This window comes from Equus caballus, chromosome 4 (assembly GCF_041296265.1).
Source record: "Equus caballus isolate H_3958 breed thoroughbred chromosome 4, TB-T2T, whole genome shotgun sequence".
NCBI classification, from domain to species: Eukaryota; Metazoa; Chordata; class Mammalia; order Perissodactyla; family Equidae; genus Equus; species Equus caballus.
The window spans coordinates 2,776,237-2,793,293 of NC_091687.1; the positions used below are offsets into that span (position 1 = coordinate 2,776,237).

General features: G+C 43.6%; 1 protein-coding gene across 18 annotated transcripts in view; it reads left to right on the plus strand.

The window, feature by feature from the left end:
- The window catches only part of MAGI2 (membrane associated guanylate kinase, WW and PDZ domain containing 2), a 1,262,944-nt gene that overhangs the window by 1,102,456 nt on the left and 143,431 nt on the right, over positions 1–17,057 (plus strand). For all 18 annotated transcript variants that reach the window (XM_070265334.1, XM_070265337.1, XM_023640142.2 and 15 more), the window contains 2 exons: positions 4,186–4,277; positions 13,454–13,646. In XM_070265334.1, the coding sequence (XP_070121435.1) occupies positions 4,186–4,277; positions 13,454–13,646 (285 nt within the window). The remainder of the gene's footprint in view (positions 1–4,185; positions 4,278–13,453; positions 13,647–17,057) is intronic.

Here is a 17,057-nt window from a genome sequence, read left to right on the forward strand (position 1 = left end):
AAGAGAAGGGAGTCTTTTAAGGCAAAAATATATTAGCTACTCACCTGGCGATGTTAGACTCAAGCAACAGAAACTATTTCATTCCTATTTAACTCATTCTGTATCTGGAGTGCATTGGAAATCCAGAAGCCAAGGACATATTTCGTAACCACCTTGACTCCTGATTCCTTCCTCGTACTGTCTTTCCTAGATCTTTTTACAAGGAAAAGCCAAAACATTAATGCCCTTTCCAGCAGGAGAATTTGAATGAATTCGTTCTCTGTGCCAAACTGTGATAATAAGCCCATGGTACTTACGTTTTAATTAAAACATGAAAGGGGATTCAAGTACCAAAATTTAATTGACGTGTTTACAGCAGCATCCCATGTGCCAAATTAATCCATAAAAATGCCGTTCTTTGCATTTTTGAAGCTTGAATCCATTCATAAAATTAATCGGTTGTGTTCAGTCACCCTTCTTTTTGCCTAAAACTGTGTACAAAGCCATGTCTTTCAAAAGCTAGACCAATGGTACGTGAAGCAGGGGAAGCCTTCCTGGTGCCTTAGTGCAAAATAAGAATCAGCTTTTGAAATTCCTCTTTTCTCTATTATGACAGAGGCCGTCCTGATACCTGGATGTGGCCATCATTTGCTACTTGTAAACACGTTAGCTTTTTCAATATTAGTGGGAGGTCAGGATAAATAGGGACTGTAAATTCTGTTCTAGTAGCTTGCCACAGGGGTAGTGTAAAGTCGCATCTGGAATGAGTATCTCAAGAGAGTTTATTTCGTAATGCCTGAGGGATCCTAAGACTCACCTTCCAAGGAAGAATCAACGCTGGCCATGACTGGCCATTGAAGACCAATGTCCAAAGAGTGTTCTGGCTCTCCTTAGTCCATTTCTTCACAACCACTGCCTCGTCTTGAGTTGCACCAAGCAATGTCTGAGACTTCTGCCAAAAGCCTGAGGAAAAATAAGGTGAAAAAGAGCACAGAAAGAGAAAAAACAGGAAAGCAAAAGAGAAAAAAGGATGTTGGTGGGAACATGGTTGAGTGACATCCAAAGTCACTCAGGTCCCACTAGGTGTCCACCTGTCCCCTTCATCTAAAAACCTTCCAGGCACTTGGTTTGCAAACCAACAGGAGAGAGGGATGGTGCTTGTTAAATTCTGTCACATGGCGTGAAGAGTTAGCCCTTGAATTTCTTTGCTTTAAGTTCTTGCATTAGCAGGGGAAGTGATAAAGCATGATACAGTAATTTTAAACATGTCATCAGGCCAGAAGAGCAACTAAAGGAAAGTATCAGTAACATCACAATCTTTCAAGAAAGCTAACAAAGCAGGAAGGAGAAAGAGGAATGTCTCCTAGCTTTCTGCATATAATTTTAGTTATTTTCTAAAGCCAGACCCAAATAGGGGGAAAGAAACCAAAGAAAAATTATCTTTCTAAAAGCTCTTATTTTCCCATTAAAAAAAAAAGTACTATTGCCTTAAGGCACAATCTATCATTTAAACTTTTTTTCCAGTTGACTATTTCTCTAAAGTTTCCATACCCTGCAGCCTCTGAGTCTGTGTTCAAAATTAACAAAGAAATAAAAAATAAATCACGTCTGCTGGCACACTTCTCTAATGAGTCTCTCTCTGCCTCTCTCTACTTGCTCAAGTGCCATGAAGCTGGCCTTCTCTGTCTGAAGGAATGGAGGCTGAAGGTGACGTGGCTGGCACCTATCAGCCTATATTTGAAGCCAGAGTGGTCAGAGCACTAGTCAGGAGATGGGAATGTCACCAAATGCGTGTGAAGAACAGGAGAGGAGGACACATGCCCTTATAGCTGTTCTTCAGAGTTAAATAAAATTAACTAGCTAAAATCTATATTTTTCTACTTAAAAAAAAAGGAGTCCTGAGTCATTCTTTAAGCAAAAGCTTTCCAGTTTCCCAAATAAAATGGATCACAGAGTAGACTCCTTTTAGCGTTCCCCAGGCAACACTGGCACTAAAGCCATTGGAGGAACAGTTTCCCAGTTACCATACCCAGCAGCAAAGCAAAGTGAGAATGTTTACAAGAGTAGATGGAAAGTTCTGGTCAAGCATACGCTAAATCTATCATTTGGGGTCAAAAATATATCATGCTCTCTTTGTATCATTTTATGTGTATATGGTCTGGAGTCCTCTAAGCTTCAAGTAACCTAGAGAAGAGATTGCTGTGAGCAGTCATATCATAACCAACTTGTAGAGGTTTGAATGGTGGTTGGCATTATCTGTCATCTCCCCATGCCTTTCTGCCTCCCTCGGGAGAAGTACAGGTGTCTGCTATGATTTTGTAGGCCTGCTCCGCTTGCCTCTAGAGTGAGTCCCAAAGGCTTAGTACACGCCCCAATGTGTGATTTCATATATGATGCTGTAGACCCCAGAATCAACTGAGTTCACAAGTCAGTTGTGACTCCTAGAGTGTAGGACAAAGTGTTCCTTTTCCTTTTACCACCCGACTCTATTTAATAGGAATTGAATTCTTCTAAGTTCTCACATCTTTAAAATATGAATGATTACACAATTCATAAAGGATGACTAACGCATGGAGATCCAATTGGTTAGTCTTCTTTGAGTCTTATGTTAGTCAATGGAAAAGATTTCGGTTATATGTGGATCTGGTCACAAAAGGACGTGAATGTTCACGGAGTCATGCACAATATATACATGTACGTATACATGATTATGTGCCCGATTCAGCTTCTTTTTGAGAGCACTAGACACGCAATCAGCTTATGCCTACATTTCAGAAGTGAACGGCTTGCCTTTCATGTATCACTGGGAATGCACAGCCCAGGTTGGAGGGCACCAAGGCAAGACCAGTATCATTGTGCTTTGTTTACTGTGTCACTTCAGCAGCCCCACTTGCTACAGCGTCAGGAAAAGGTTCTCCTGACCGTCATTCATTGAGTCTATCTCTCAGTTATGACTGCTACTCTGTGTCCAAGTAGCTCATACATAGCTTCCTGTCCCATGAGGATTGTCCTCTGAAATCTCATCCCGATTCCCAAAATCATCCAGTTTAAGCAAGGAGAATTCAACTTAATACTTGCTTCTACCAATTCTTATACCTTTAAACCATTAAGGCCCGGAGACCACTAAATACTTCTTAAGCAAATGATGGCATTAATAAGTACTCCCCAAATTGCTGATCGTCCATGGACGTCCTAACAGTGGCCATGAAGGTAGGCACAACTCAGTGACGATTGAGGCGTTTAGCACTGAGGAAGGTTCAGAGGGCCAGGGTAGGGGTAAGTGTAAATCATATTCTCCTTAAAAAGTCCAAAGATTTCTTATAGTTTTAGTTTATTTGTTCTAGGGTTTAAAAAGATGACATTCAAGAGAGTTTCCCAGCTTATTTTTAAGTGCATTTCTGTTCTTTGAGCTGACTGCAGGAAAATATCCCTCTTCTAGTTTCTTTGGAATATGCTAGTGAGGTCAATTATAGTCTACTAGTGGCTTCCACTTTTTAAAATATTTGGGGGTAAGAGTTCACTTGGACCCAGGCAAAATTCTACCCCTAAATTATGAAAAACCTACAAGAATTTGTCGGAAAATAAAAACTTCACTTAAAACCCAATAGAGAAAAGTTTAAATTTTGCATTTTCTAATTTTTACAATTTTAAAAGAGACAACTTCTGTTATCCATACATTTATATCTGCCCCCCACCGCACACACACACAAACACACACACACACACTAAATTGGATGCGTCCAGGAATAAACAGATATTATTAAGTTACTAGGCGGTACTTTACCAAGTGGTTCCAGGACGTTACGATCTGTTCTCTCATACTTCTGAAACAATCGTTCTAGTCAGACAAAACATCCTCAAAGTGACAGCCAGTCTTCTTGAGGGCAATCTGAATGCTCTAAGAAAAATAAAGAATTATAGAGGCATCAATTTTTTTTTTCCACTCAGAAAATTCGTATAGTCCTTCTGCCGATGGTGATACCCTAGCCGTGCCCTTGGTTGGTCACTCTTAATCCTGAGACCACCTCGTTGTGGAATACCTACTTTTTTGTTACCATGTGTTTTTATCCTCTGTGCTCTCCACCGACTCTAACAGCACTCTCATTAATCACATCCACAAAATTAATTTATCGTCGGTGTGTTCAGTTCCTAAGGGGGTGGGCAGGAGGCAGGACTCATTACTCAATGGGATCTCCCTTATGCCAGGTCCAGATTACAAGGAGCTGGATGTTCACCTTCGCAGGATGGAGTCTGGATTTGGCTTCAGAATCCTCGGGGGCGACGAGCCTGGGCAGCCTGTAAGTGGAATCCTCTTTATTGCCACACTTTGTGCTCTGTTGTGTGTGTACGCATCGGGCGAAATATCATTCAGGGTGACATCCAAAGGGAAATCTTTCAGGACTCACATTAAAAAGTTTGAGGTTTGTTTTCTTCTTGCAATTTAAGTTCTCAAAACGTGCCAGTGTTTCCATGCCAATATATCGTCATAAATCAATGCACATTACATTGAGGGGGGGATTACTCTTTCGTAGAATGAGTTGGATTCTTCTTGAATATTTCAATTAACTGCATTGGACCCTGATCTCTCTGGGCAGCAGCACACAGGTAAACACACAGCATGACAGAAGATACATGTGAAGAGGTGACTTGGAACAGCAGAATTATCTATATTTTCGATCAAAACTACAGGGGAGAGAAAACACAGGGATAAACAGAAGTGAAATGAAGCTCAGTGCTGCAGAATCGCACCCAGATTTGAATTAAGGGGTTACCATGAGAAGTCCACAATGTCGACTTCAGTTGGCACAATATTGAGAATTCAGGAAGGGCTCTGGAGATATCTTGATTATTGTACATCAAAGTGAAAGCATAAAATAACTGTATTCAGCAAAATACAGAAAACACAGCAAAGCTAGGTTTATGAGCGTATATTAAAATATTGGCCATAAAACACTCATTGTAAAAGATATCTTAAATGGTACTCAATGGGACTAAGTCAGGTCCATGAAAGGGTTGAGTAAGTGACACCCCATCCCAGCTCAGGAGCCTGTACCCTATTCTAGCTCAAGCAAGGGACTTAAGCTCGTAGCCTCAGTTCCCTCCTCTACAAGATGAGGATAACAGTAGTACTGTCTCACAGAGTTGCTTTAAGAATTAAAGAAGATAACGTATGTAAAGTTCTCGATATTGTGCCTGGATCGCATTAGGTGTTGAATAAGTGTTTACCATCTTCATCTCTCTTGTTGGTAGATTGTTCCAGAAAATAAAACTAGAACCACTGATGGGCAGAAATCTTCAGGAGAAAAAAGTTAATCTAACAAACGAAAGGAATCTATAAGAATTGAAACTGTCTCAAAGTGAAGGAGATTGTCTTAGTAGACAGTGAGCTCCTTCCCAGGAGAGGTCAATGAGAAGCATCCTCTACCCTACAAGATAAGTTGGACTGGATGAATAAAGGGGTCTCTTACTACAGAAAACTCCAAGAGGCTGAGCTTGGACTCCAAGGATGAGGGCACTCCGGGAAAAAAAGACTTATTTCCTAATTCCTGGGGACAAAATTAGGCAAAGTTCAATCAGAATGTCACTAAGTCCCCAGCAGCCAGAGAAGACGTGAAAGCGATTTGCCAAGGAGAACTGTCTGGATTTTCCCACTAGTGCTTTGGGAGGAAAGGGTGCTGAGGTGAAATACAGGGCTCCAGTAACTTCAGACTTAAATTAAAGCTCTGATGTCAGCGGGGGAAGAAAAACCTCAGTGGCATTTTTGCTCCCCTTCACAGAGTTGTTCCCTTCTCTCTGTCCCCTGATTCTGAGTTTTCCAGGGATCCTCAGTCACCTAGTCAGCTCTCTAGCCTCACTCATCTCTATAACTCATCTTGCTTTGTGTAGAGAGAATCAAAAATAGTATCAGGCCCCTTCACACATGTAAATATTTAACCTCCTGGCCTCTTCAGTGTGTTTATCTGACTTAGCCTCCTTCAGGATTGCTCTCTAAATTGTTCATACGTTTGTCTAGTTATCTTGATTGGTGGAATTTTAAACTCTTTCTAAGCTGGGACCTCGTCTTTCCCTTTTTATTCTCCTTTAGTGCCCCGTAAATGAGAAGTGTGCCATTACCCAGAGTTAGACAAACTCCAGGTGAAGGTCTGAGTCCTCCAAACTGCCAAGTCTGAGGGAAGAATCTCTGTAAGACTGCCCTCGCTTCAGACACCAGATGCAAATCTGGGGGTCCCCACAGACTCCCTCGGGTTCGATAATTCACTAGAACAACTCATAGAACTCAGGAAGTGCTCTGCTCGTGATTACAGTTTTATTATAGTGAAAGTGAAAGGGTACAAATTAGAACCAGCCGAAAGAAGAGGCACATGGGACAAAGGCTAGAAGGGTTCTAAATGTGAAGCTTCCATTGTCCTCAGAGATGTATTACCCATGATGCACAGAGCTTTGGCAACCAGCGATGCTCATCCAAGTTTTGGTGTCCACAGTTTTTATTGGGGTTTCATCATGCGGGCATGATTGATGGAATCATTGCCCAAGTGGTTGAACTCAATCTCCAGCCCCCTTTCCCTCCCAGAGGTCAGGCTACTACCATGTGGCTCAAAGGCCCAACCCTCTAATTACTTGCCCCATCATTCTGGCGTGGTCAGCCCCCACCCTAAGACTGTTGGTGTGGCTGGCTCCACCCTGCGTCATCTCCGTAGCATGAACTATCAAGTGCCCACCATGAGTCTCTTCACTGGCATAAATGCTCAGGTATGGTCCAAGGGGCTCACCATGGACAACAAGGACACTCCTGTGCCAAGGGTCTGGAGGTCACCTTTCAGGAAAGGCCAGACTCTCTTTGGGCTGAGGCCAGACTCTTTATTACACAGCCGTATGCTTCAAAGACACCAAATGAAGGAGACAAAACAAAACCATGTCTAAAATAAAATAGCACTTTAAGATGATCTTTATAGCATTTTGTGGGATACTGGGCACTGAGACTTTCGTAGGGCATTTAAGGGTAAATTCATATAGAACCCACTGCACGCACACTAACATAATGCCCCAAACTTAGCAACTTAAGTGATCTCCTGCAGAAAGATGAGGTCCCTGTTTGTCCCAGAATGCACTGACTGACATGCTTCTTTTCCCTGACCAGTCTGTGAGCTCCTTGAAGGCAAGGACCGTGTTCTGATGGTGTGTATGTCTTCCAAGCCTAGCATAGAGCCTGGCACAATAAATATTTGCTAAATGGATAAAGTCCTCTTCATCAAAACAAAACTGTCACCTGAGCTTCTGAGAACAAGTAATGACTTGGGGTTTACATATGTTGAGGCCTCTATATCCTACAGGCTCTGCAGAGTTGAAATGGCCCCATCCTAGAAGCAGCGATGGGGTCCCGGCAGCCCTACAACATGTTTTGTTAGCTCCTCCAATATGTTTAAATTCCTGCACACCAACTAATTTCACATTTTTAAAAGTTAAGATTTCTATCTTCTCTTGAAAAATACCAGCAGCAACATCGAGCCTGCCTTTCTCCACGATGACCGCTGGCTGGAGCTAAGCAGTGGTCCCTTTTGGGCTGAGCATGGCCACAGCCCCGCAAGCTCCCTAATGCCTGTGTTACTTATTTTGTCTACCGTCTCTGAGGCTCCCATCCCAGGGGATTAGATTGAAAGAGATGGGAAAGATAAATATTTTATGCAAAAGGAACCTCCAACCAGGGCCAGATCATGGTTTGTATAGGCCCTAAGCCCTGAAAATATTATCAGGTCCCTTCTCTATACAAATACGAACAAAAGATTAAACTATAAAATAAATGTGAGTGAAAACAGCAAAGTTCCAATTCTTCCTGTGATGTTTACTTCAATGCCATCTCTGAAATATAAAGTTCTTACTTTGTTGGACTCTCCCTAGGCTCATGCTTTGTCTGCTTTGGGGATTAACCAGCCCCCTACTTGGGAAATATCATCTTCCCCTGTTTCCCCTTCCCCAGAGGTAGAAGGGGTTGCATGCCAGAGTCACAGGGACAACACAGTCTCAGATGGCACAAGAAGGGAGAGGTCGGGATGAACCCTGCCTGGCACAGAAGCAATAGAATGTGACCCACAGGGAACACGTGTTGCTCAAAAGGAAGCTCGAGTGTGTGAATGCAGCCACGGTCACCACGCAGCCTCAGGACAGCTTTCTGCCTGGATGGGGCCCAGATTCCTGGCTTCCCAGCCTTTCTGAATGTTGGCTTTGCATTCCTGACTCCTTTCTCCCCTCCAGTGGGCAGGCATCAAGGATTTATGATAAGTCTCCTCAGATTACGTGGATTGCTGGGGTTATCTCATTGTGTTTATTTAAATTTATTCTGGTTCATGCCTTCATTTGAATGATTTAAGACACACTCATGCTGCAAGTTACTGTTTTGACATTCAAGCCATAAAGCAGATGCCTAAATCTCCCGGAAGCAAGCAAAGCCAGAAAATAGTGAGTCTTGAAGACCAGAATGTTCCACCTCAGGAAGTCTATGTCAGGAAGAGAGACTCTGCTTTAAAGATCTCCCATCAGCCTGTCCTTCCTGTTTTCCTCTGTTGCGAGTCCAGAGATAACGTACAGACAAAATGCACTAGCCTCACTTAATTGCTCATGTGCTGCAAAGGGAGAAGCGCGTGAGGTGACGTGGTCCCCAACCACAGGAGGTCTCGTAGATTACCAGACGGGTTTCTGCCTCCATCTATACGAAATGGTATTGACCTCTCGGGGTGCACATGAAAGACGACAACACTGCTTTTTGAAATGATGAACAGCAGGCCTCCCGCTCAAACAAAGCATACAGACATTTTTCCTACAAGAGAAAATACTTTTCACAGTCAAATAACAATAGAAATAGAAAGAAATGAAAAATTGCCAGAAAGGAACTAAAATGGGATATCCAGCTGTGAGCTGAAAAGACATGGAAAGGCATCAAGATGGAAAGATTTGAAAACAATGCAGTGGGAAAAGGCCCGTGCAGAGAAGAATTGTTCTAAGAGAGAGAGGTAGTGACAGACATACTCCTTGGCATGGGAGTGCAGGGCAAGTTTCAGAAGGCAGGAGTCTGAAATCAGCTTGCCGCATTGTCAAGTGGCTCCGGGCTGTAGTTACTGCAGATCAGATTTCTGGGGTTAGACTAACATTAGGTAGCACAGGGGAACATTAAAGGAGTTAAAAAGGCTTCCGAAGTGGTTTTGGTTTTGTTTGTTTTTGTTTTATTTTATTTTTTTGGTGAGGAAGATTGGCCCTGAGCTAACATCTGTGCCCATCTTCCTCTATTTTATATGTGGGATGCTTGCCACAGCATGGCTTCATGAGCAGTGTGTAGGTCCATGCCCAGGATCCGAACCTGTGAACCCCAGGCTGCTGAAGCAGAATGCATGAACCTAACCACTACACCACTGGGCCGGCCCTTTGTTTTCTTTTTTGTGTTAGTTTTTCCCCCTCGCTTACTGTGATATCAGCTACTTGAATGTGAATGGCCGTTATTTCACTTCATGTCCTCTGTTGTGCTCCGTGCTCTCACAGCCTGTAAGATGAAGTGGAGCTGTGGAGTTGTTTAGATTCTTTTGCTTTTTAGAGAAGGCAATGAGAAAAATAAGGCCATGGGTCAGTTGTTCATAGGGTGGGAGGGCAATATTTCTCCCTCTGTTTTGCCACAAAGCTCTCCCTTCAGGGCCAAAGCAAGAGAGGCAGGATGAAGAATTCTGAGGGCAATGAGAAAACTGATGAGCCGAATGAAAGGTCCGCAGAGGCTGAAGGATCCATTGAGGTCAGAGGGAGGTGATGAGTGAGGCAAGGCCACTGATGGCTGGGAATGCTCGCTGGCCAGACTACCCAAGGGCTGGCAAGACTGGTAGGAAAATGCAGTCTGATGGGCACAGGGAGCCCAGACCGTGCACTCAGGGCAGAGGCCTCAGTGGAACTGGAAAGTGACCCCCGCGATGGGGCAGGGAGCTCCGGCCAGCAGACTTGGAACATGACCAGAAAGACCACAGACCCTGTGGCCTTTGGATCAAGTGGGAATACTGGGAACCTTGCTACCCAAAGGGTGATAGATCTAGAGACCAGAAGCATCCAACGTCTCCTGGGAGCTCGGTAAACATGCAGAATCTCAGGCTCCACCCCAGGGCTGCAGAATCGGGTACTCAGGGGCAGGTCCAGAGCTCTGTTCTAATGAGCTCACTGGGCAGTTCATGTGCACCCTAAAGTTTGAGAACTACTGACTTAAATGATGAGATATCCTGAGGCAGGTTCCCAAGAACTTAAGTGCACCTGAGAATGTGTATACATTGGGAAGCCGTATGAGTTCCAGTGCAACAAGGAATCAGAGATTAGCTGGTCCCTGCGGTTATGGTGGCAGACAGGAGATAAAGTAATAGGATGTGTTGAGTGTACAAAGCATATTCGAATTAAGGGAAAAAAAGTTGTGGATTTTTTCCTGAATAGAGAGACACGTAGAGCTAGCTCTGTGTGAGCAGTGAAATAGAATGCATAATGGCCAAAGGCTAAGGGAGCAACAGCAGCTTGAGAGCAGAAACAGTGACAGTGGGTGTGGTCAGCCTCTTCCCAGCCAAGGCAGCAGCTCCTGTGGATGGAGCAAAAGGACCGAATAGACATCGCTAGCGGACCAACAGCTCTAATGCCTGCCCCAGTGTACCACGCTCAGTTCCGTTCGAGCCTGTTGAATAGCTATGGCAACCTCTTTTTTGAAACAAGGTAGAGATGGATTGTATACTGCATTTATATAAAAATATATATACACATAATCATTACATAACACTATATAATAAATTATATTGAAGTATTATACTGAAAATACTGTTTATTTAGAAATAATATGTGAGTTGATAGAACAAACTAAAGTTTGAAGATTAAACCTTCAGGTTTAAAAAAACATGTGTCCAGTGAACCTCACTCTTTGATCAAATGTCAACTTCTCCATGAGGTCACTCTCACCAGCCCTGACACCACCTCGGCCACATGACTGACACCCACCCGTTACTCCACCTTGCTCTATTTTTTCCATAGTACATACTTGCTAGCAACCAACATAATTACACATTTATTGTTGGCTGACCACTAGAATGGAGACTCTATAGAGCAGAGATTTTTTATTATTCACTGATGAGTTCCTAGCATCCTGGAGTGTTCCTGGGCTCCAGGAATATTTGCTGGATAAATGAGTTAGTAAGGAGAGGACCTCACGTCACAGCAGTCCAGCAGAAATCAGACGTTTTACTGGGATTTTCCTGCACGGATGATACTAACTAAACTGGTAGCACAGAAGATAACTTCGAGATTATTTGTATATCTTTGCTGTTGTCCTATAGCAAGAGAGGAACAGGAATTTTCCAGTGTGACGTTTTGTTTGTACGATTTTTGTAGAGGGCCCAGTTGCATTCGTGGTTCACTCAGTTGTAGCCTAGTTTTTGGTTCACTTTCATCAGTTAGAATCAGAACTATAGCTTAAATCTGATAACTAAGCAGCCAAGAAGTTCACCAGCCATCTTTTTCGCTAGCCAGCTATAAACCCTCCCACTAAAGCGTACAGGAAATCTAAAGGTTGAAGCATTTCCTTTGGGCTCACCCAGCTAAACGAAGCTTTTCATGGGGCAGTGGAGAAACATAAACATTTGACTGGCTTTTCCACAAAGCACTTACCAAATCTTTGAAGGGCCCCTTGGCGGGTTGAGTTTTTTGAAGAATGGATTGGAACATCTTCAGAAGGAAACTCATAAATTCAGGTTGGCATGACAGTAAGGGAAAATGGAGAATGTCCGAAGCATGCCGACTGCTGGACTATAGCAGCAGGCTCAGAGGGTCGCAGGAAGGAGCCGTGCTGTACAGCCAACCCAAGGCGGGAAATGTGAGGCCTTTCCCGTGCCAGCAATGAGGAATCGCTCCTCAGAGCACTAGTATTCGAAGTGGAGACAAATCTACTCCCCACCCCACCCCACCCCACCTCCCAGAAATAGGAGAAAAGCAGCTGTGGTGGTGGGATAATGAGAGCTATGCATGGACCAAAGCTATGAAGTCCTCAGGGAAAAAGATAACTCTTCAGACTATAATTTTGCTTACACTTGAGAAGTCCTGGGCATTCAGATCTGGCCGCCATGCTGACAGGCCGCACCGAGCAGTGTGACCCAGTAGGAAACAGTCGTTCTGCCACCAAACTTAGAAGACATGCAAGCCCACAGGTCACGACAGAGCAGCCCTGCTGATTAGCTGGAATCCACAGATCTGGAGTTTGGAAGAAATTGTTGTGCCTGGAAGAAATCAATCTGTGAGCAGGGGATCATTTTATAAAGACTTAAAATAAAATCTAGCACGTAGCCTCTGTAATATTATCAGACTAATGGTAGCCACCACCTTCAGATGCTGTGCGACTCAGCCACTGGCGAAAGACTAGAGGTGTCTGTTGACCAGGAGTCGGAAAAATTGTTTGTAGGTTAAAAAGCAAAACTAAAATATTTTGTACCGTTGTCTTTCCTCTGAAAAAGAAAAAAAAGCCTTGCTAATGGAATCTAATTTGAGTGTTTCTAATGGGAAGTGGGGAACCTTATGTTAGGCCTTTCATGACCGTCCCTGGTTTGGGGAATTACAAGACACGCATTTCCCAGGTGTGTACCTCCTTGTTTTCCAGTCTGGTGGCCACCTAAGCAGCCGTAGCACTTCAGGAGACAGGCAGGACTGAGAGCGTCCTCTGTGCCAGGGCTGGGCTCGAAGGAAGTAGTCAAAGGAACGGGGCAACCATCTGGAGGTTTGACTGAGATTTTTTAAGTCAGCTGGCCAGAAAAGTCAAGTCTGAGTTTTACTTTGCTTTGTTTTTCTTTCTCCTTACCTCCAGTCTTTCAAAGCAAAGCAAAAAAAAAAACTTTGAACCTGGAGCAGAGTTTAATACTGTACAGCAGCCAGCTTCGCCTGACATTTTTGAGCACTCGCTATGAGCCACAAGCAAGGTTAAACACCTCACATGCATCATGTCATTCAGTCGTTCCAACAACTCCATAAAGTAGTCCTTTTACTTTATTTCCCCATTTTACAGGTGAGAAAACCTACTCCCAGAGGCTAAGAAGCTTTGCCCAAGGCCACAGAAATAAGAAGCAGAGCCAGGATTCAAGCCTCGACTTGTTTCAACTCAGAGCTCATGCATGGTGGCCAACAGTATCAGATTATTTGGTGTTAGAATTTTCCTTAAGGGAGATAACTTACGAGCCAGTAGCAAGTGTCCCCCAAACTTCATGGCCATCAGCAGCGAGTTCAAAAGATTTACTTCTCTAGAAAGAGTTAGCAACCTGGACAAGTTGGAAGGCCATGCCATCAGCCTCTCATTTCTCATTTTTCAAGTACATGCTCAAGTTTGGGGCAAGGGAGAGAATGTGGGAATGAAATCGTCCACCAAAGTACACACAGATATATAAAGAAAAACGTCTGAAACATAAACGTCCTTTCCTTCTCATTGCTTCTCCAGATTCTGATTGGAGCCGTCATTGCCATGGGCTCTGCCGACAGAGATGGCCGCCTACACCCAGGAGACGAGCTCGTCTACGTGGACGGGATCCCAGTTGCTGGCAAGACCCACCGCTATGTCATCGACCTTATGCACCACGCGGCCCGGAATGGGCAGGTCAACCTCACTGTGAGAAGAAAGGTGCTATGTGGAGGTATGTCACTCGAGCGGCTGTGAGATTTGGGGGTGAGGTGGTGAGATGCTTTTCTGAGACATGGTAAGGACACTTGACACAAAATTTTAAATCGGTTCCTGTATTACATGAGGGAGAAAACCCAACCTCGATATTCCAAATGGAACTCTGACTTTGAAAGTGCAGATTTTCGCCTCACTGGTCCAATTCCAGGCAGGCTTTGAGCCTACATTTTCAGTGTAGTCATTAAAAATTTCTAGCAAGGCCTGGGGCTAATGTAAGATATGTCTGCTCTTTGCTCTTGGGTAGATGCTAGTTATCAGAAGAACACTATAGTAGTGGAAAACATGGCTCTTGAAAATGTTCCTCATCGTGTTTAAAACCAAGAACTGCAGAATTTTGATACCGTAGTAAGGCAACTAGGATGGAAAATTAGCTTTTATTGTAGGGCCTGATAAAAGGTAACAATAAAACTATTGCCCTGATTTGGAAAAATACAGCTGTACATCATTCTGAGAAAACAAAACTCATATAACTCCTGACTTATGAAATACATAAATTAGAAGTAATTATTCCCTTTACAGCCATTTTCCCAGCTTCGTAAAAGAACCCACCAAAGACGTACTTATAGGAGTCAGCCCTCATGGTCATAATATGACTCAATTTCTCTCTCTTCACCGTCTCAACCCCCCGAAAGAGATTTATAACTTTAGGGAATATGTCTGTTACAAGCATCGCATCATTCTTTATAATCTGAGCCCTCAGTAGCATTGAGAATATAGTCCCAGACTGCCTGCTCCTTACCCTGTGAATCACAGGGACGCCCAGCAGCCTGCTGGCCTCTCTGCTCAGCCCCTCACTGCTCCTCCTACAGAACGATCAATGCTCGAGTTGGGAGGGACCTTAGTGACTCCAGCTTTGCCATGTTACAGATGAGGAAACTGAGGCCCAGAGGTTCGGTAGCTTGCCCAGAAGTCTGCAGGGAGTCAGTGACAATGCAAAGACCCTTATCTCCCCGGCCAGGGCTTATTTTTTATGCCACTTTAAGTGCCTCTCCCCATTCTACCACCATCCCCACTCCCCGTGAATTCAAAGATGTTAGACCAACCTTTAGCAAATGTTGCTCCCTAACGTATGTGCTATTTCTATAACTCATTTGAATCAAAAAAAGGGCCACCAGCTAATCAGAGGCTGTGGGTGACTACAGAGGATAAGGTCTATTAGTCAAACAGAAAATCCTTTTTTGTTTGAGTCTTCTGGAAACTAGACTTTGAGCAAGGGCAATCACTTAAAAGGGCAAGTCAGAAGAATTGTCAGCCCTCACCGGTAGAGACTGCTATATATCTTGTATCATTTTTTAGGTTTTGCTAAAAGGTTTCATTCGTCTTCAGCAATTCATGGCACATCACTTGACCCAAGAAGTAAAACACCTTGAATTATGCCTTCTCCTTGGGCGAGATGCCAGGAGGAAGACAGCGTTCGCTTGGTGCTTGGTGAACATTTAACTGTCTCTCTCCCTGCAGAGTGATTTTTAATAAAAAAGTTTGTTGTGCTATATGTTCTGTAACCCAAAGATAAATTAGAAAGATACCTAATTTACAAAGAAATACGTTGCAAAGTGCAAAACCAATGCACCGACATAATTTCATGCTCCCCTTGCCACCGGCCGATTATTGCAAATTAAATTTTGTTCTAATCAACCCAAGCTATTGGAGTGTGTGCCAAATGCTGCAAAAACGTATCCTTGCAATTTGTGGATCTTGTGACTTCTGTGAAGATGCTCTGTGCTGCAGTTCTGACCAACTTTTACTCAGTTGGGCTTTTAAGCGCATTTAATTTTTGAAAATGTTCTGCTGCAGACTTCTCATTCACACTAGGAGAGCTTCCAAGTTAATTCAGCCCACTCTTCCTTGAAAGCTTTCTCAGTATTGAAAATGATTAAGTTCAGCAAAGGATACTTTGGTAATAAAGTAAATCCCTCGAAATAGGATAGAACAAATTTTTAAAAAGACATAGAAAGACAGCCTTTCTCCATAGCTGCCATTTCTCCAGCAGGGAGAAGGGACAGCTACTAATGGATGTGACAGTGAAGATGCCTTCTGCAGGGTTGTTGCTTTCATTATTATCATCCTTTCCTAAGCAAGGCAGTGGGAGGTGCAAGCCTGGCTTGTGATAAGATAGTTCAAAGCTGAAAGGAAGCAAACAATCAGCTTGTGAAGAGACAGATGAGCAAGAAGAAGGATGGTATTGCCACCTTCTTGCACAAGGAGCAATAATATGGAGCAAAAGCTGGGAAGAAGGGAGGTTAGAGAGATTACCCCCTTCAGCCTTGCGCTTGCCTCGGCTCATACAAATGCCGTGCCACGTCTCAGAAGACACTGGGCCCTGGCTTCCTAGTTGAGGCTCAAGAAAAAAATAAATCCATTAGGAGAGATACAGACTGATGAGTTACATTGGGCAAAAATGAGAATAACACAAACACCTGCTCCAGGTATTAAAATATTAAAAAGTGTACACACGAAAGATAGAAAGGCAGAATTTTCAATTAGGCGGCGGTAAACTGATCCTCAAAAATGAGAAATTGTGGAGCAAAGGAAGAAAAGGTCCAGTAACGCACCCAGCTTTATTTACCAGATTATTTTAGCGCAAATCTTGCTCCTTAAACTAGTTTTGAGAGATGTCTTATCGAGGGCGCCAATGTTGAGGGTTTATTTCCCAAGGACAGTGGAAGAGTGGCTTTAATTATTACACTGAAAGTATAAATATTTATCTATTTAGTAGCTCGGCTTTGAGTCGTTCAACCTAAGGACACGTTATTTTGAATACACGCTGTTCATCTAAGAGAAGGGTGTCTCTGAGGAATTTCCTAAAGCATAAATCTAGAACCAAAGTGAAAGAAAGTTTTAGAACTTAATCCAAACACGTTAGAGATCATCTTAAAGCTCTCGGCATCTTCTCTCTAACACCTAAGGGAGAGTGATTCTGGCCTAATGCCGAGAAAAGGAAGGTCTTTGTGGCAGCTGCGTAAACAATTTAGCCATTGTGTAGGCTGATGGCAGATTCCCTGGTCCTGGTCGCTACACTCTTTGTCAATTCTAAACAAATTCCCTTATTCTTTGTCTACAAGCATGTCACCTATTTAAATAAGTCATCTGTCTTGATGAGTATAAACCAGGAGTGCACAAGCTCACATGTCTGCAGGCAGGCCAGCCCCTAACGTCAGCAGGGCCTCAGCCTTGGGCTGCCCTGCTCCATCAGGCATGTCAGGCTCTGTCCACACGCGTACCCCCGTGTCTCAGCCATGCCCATCTGCAGTGCTGTCCTCCTCCTGGGGGACAGTCCTGAGAGGTGGCCCAGGCACACTCTGGAAGCAGGCAAGTTCTGTTGGGTTCCAGAACCCTAGAGTCCTGATACCCAGTATATGATCTAGAA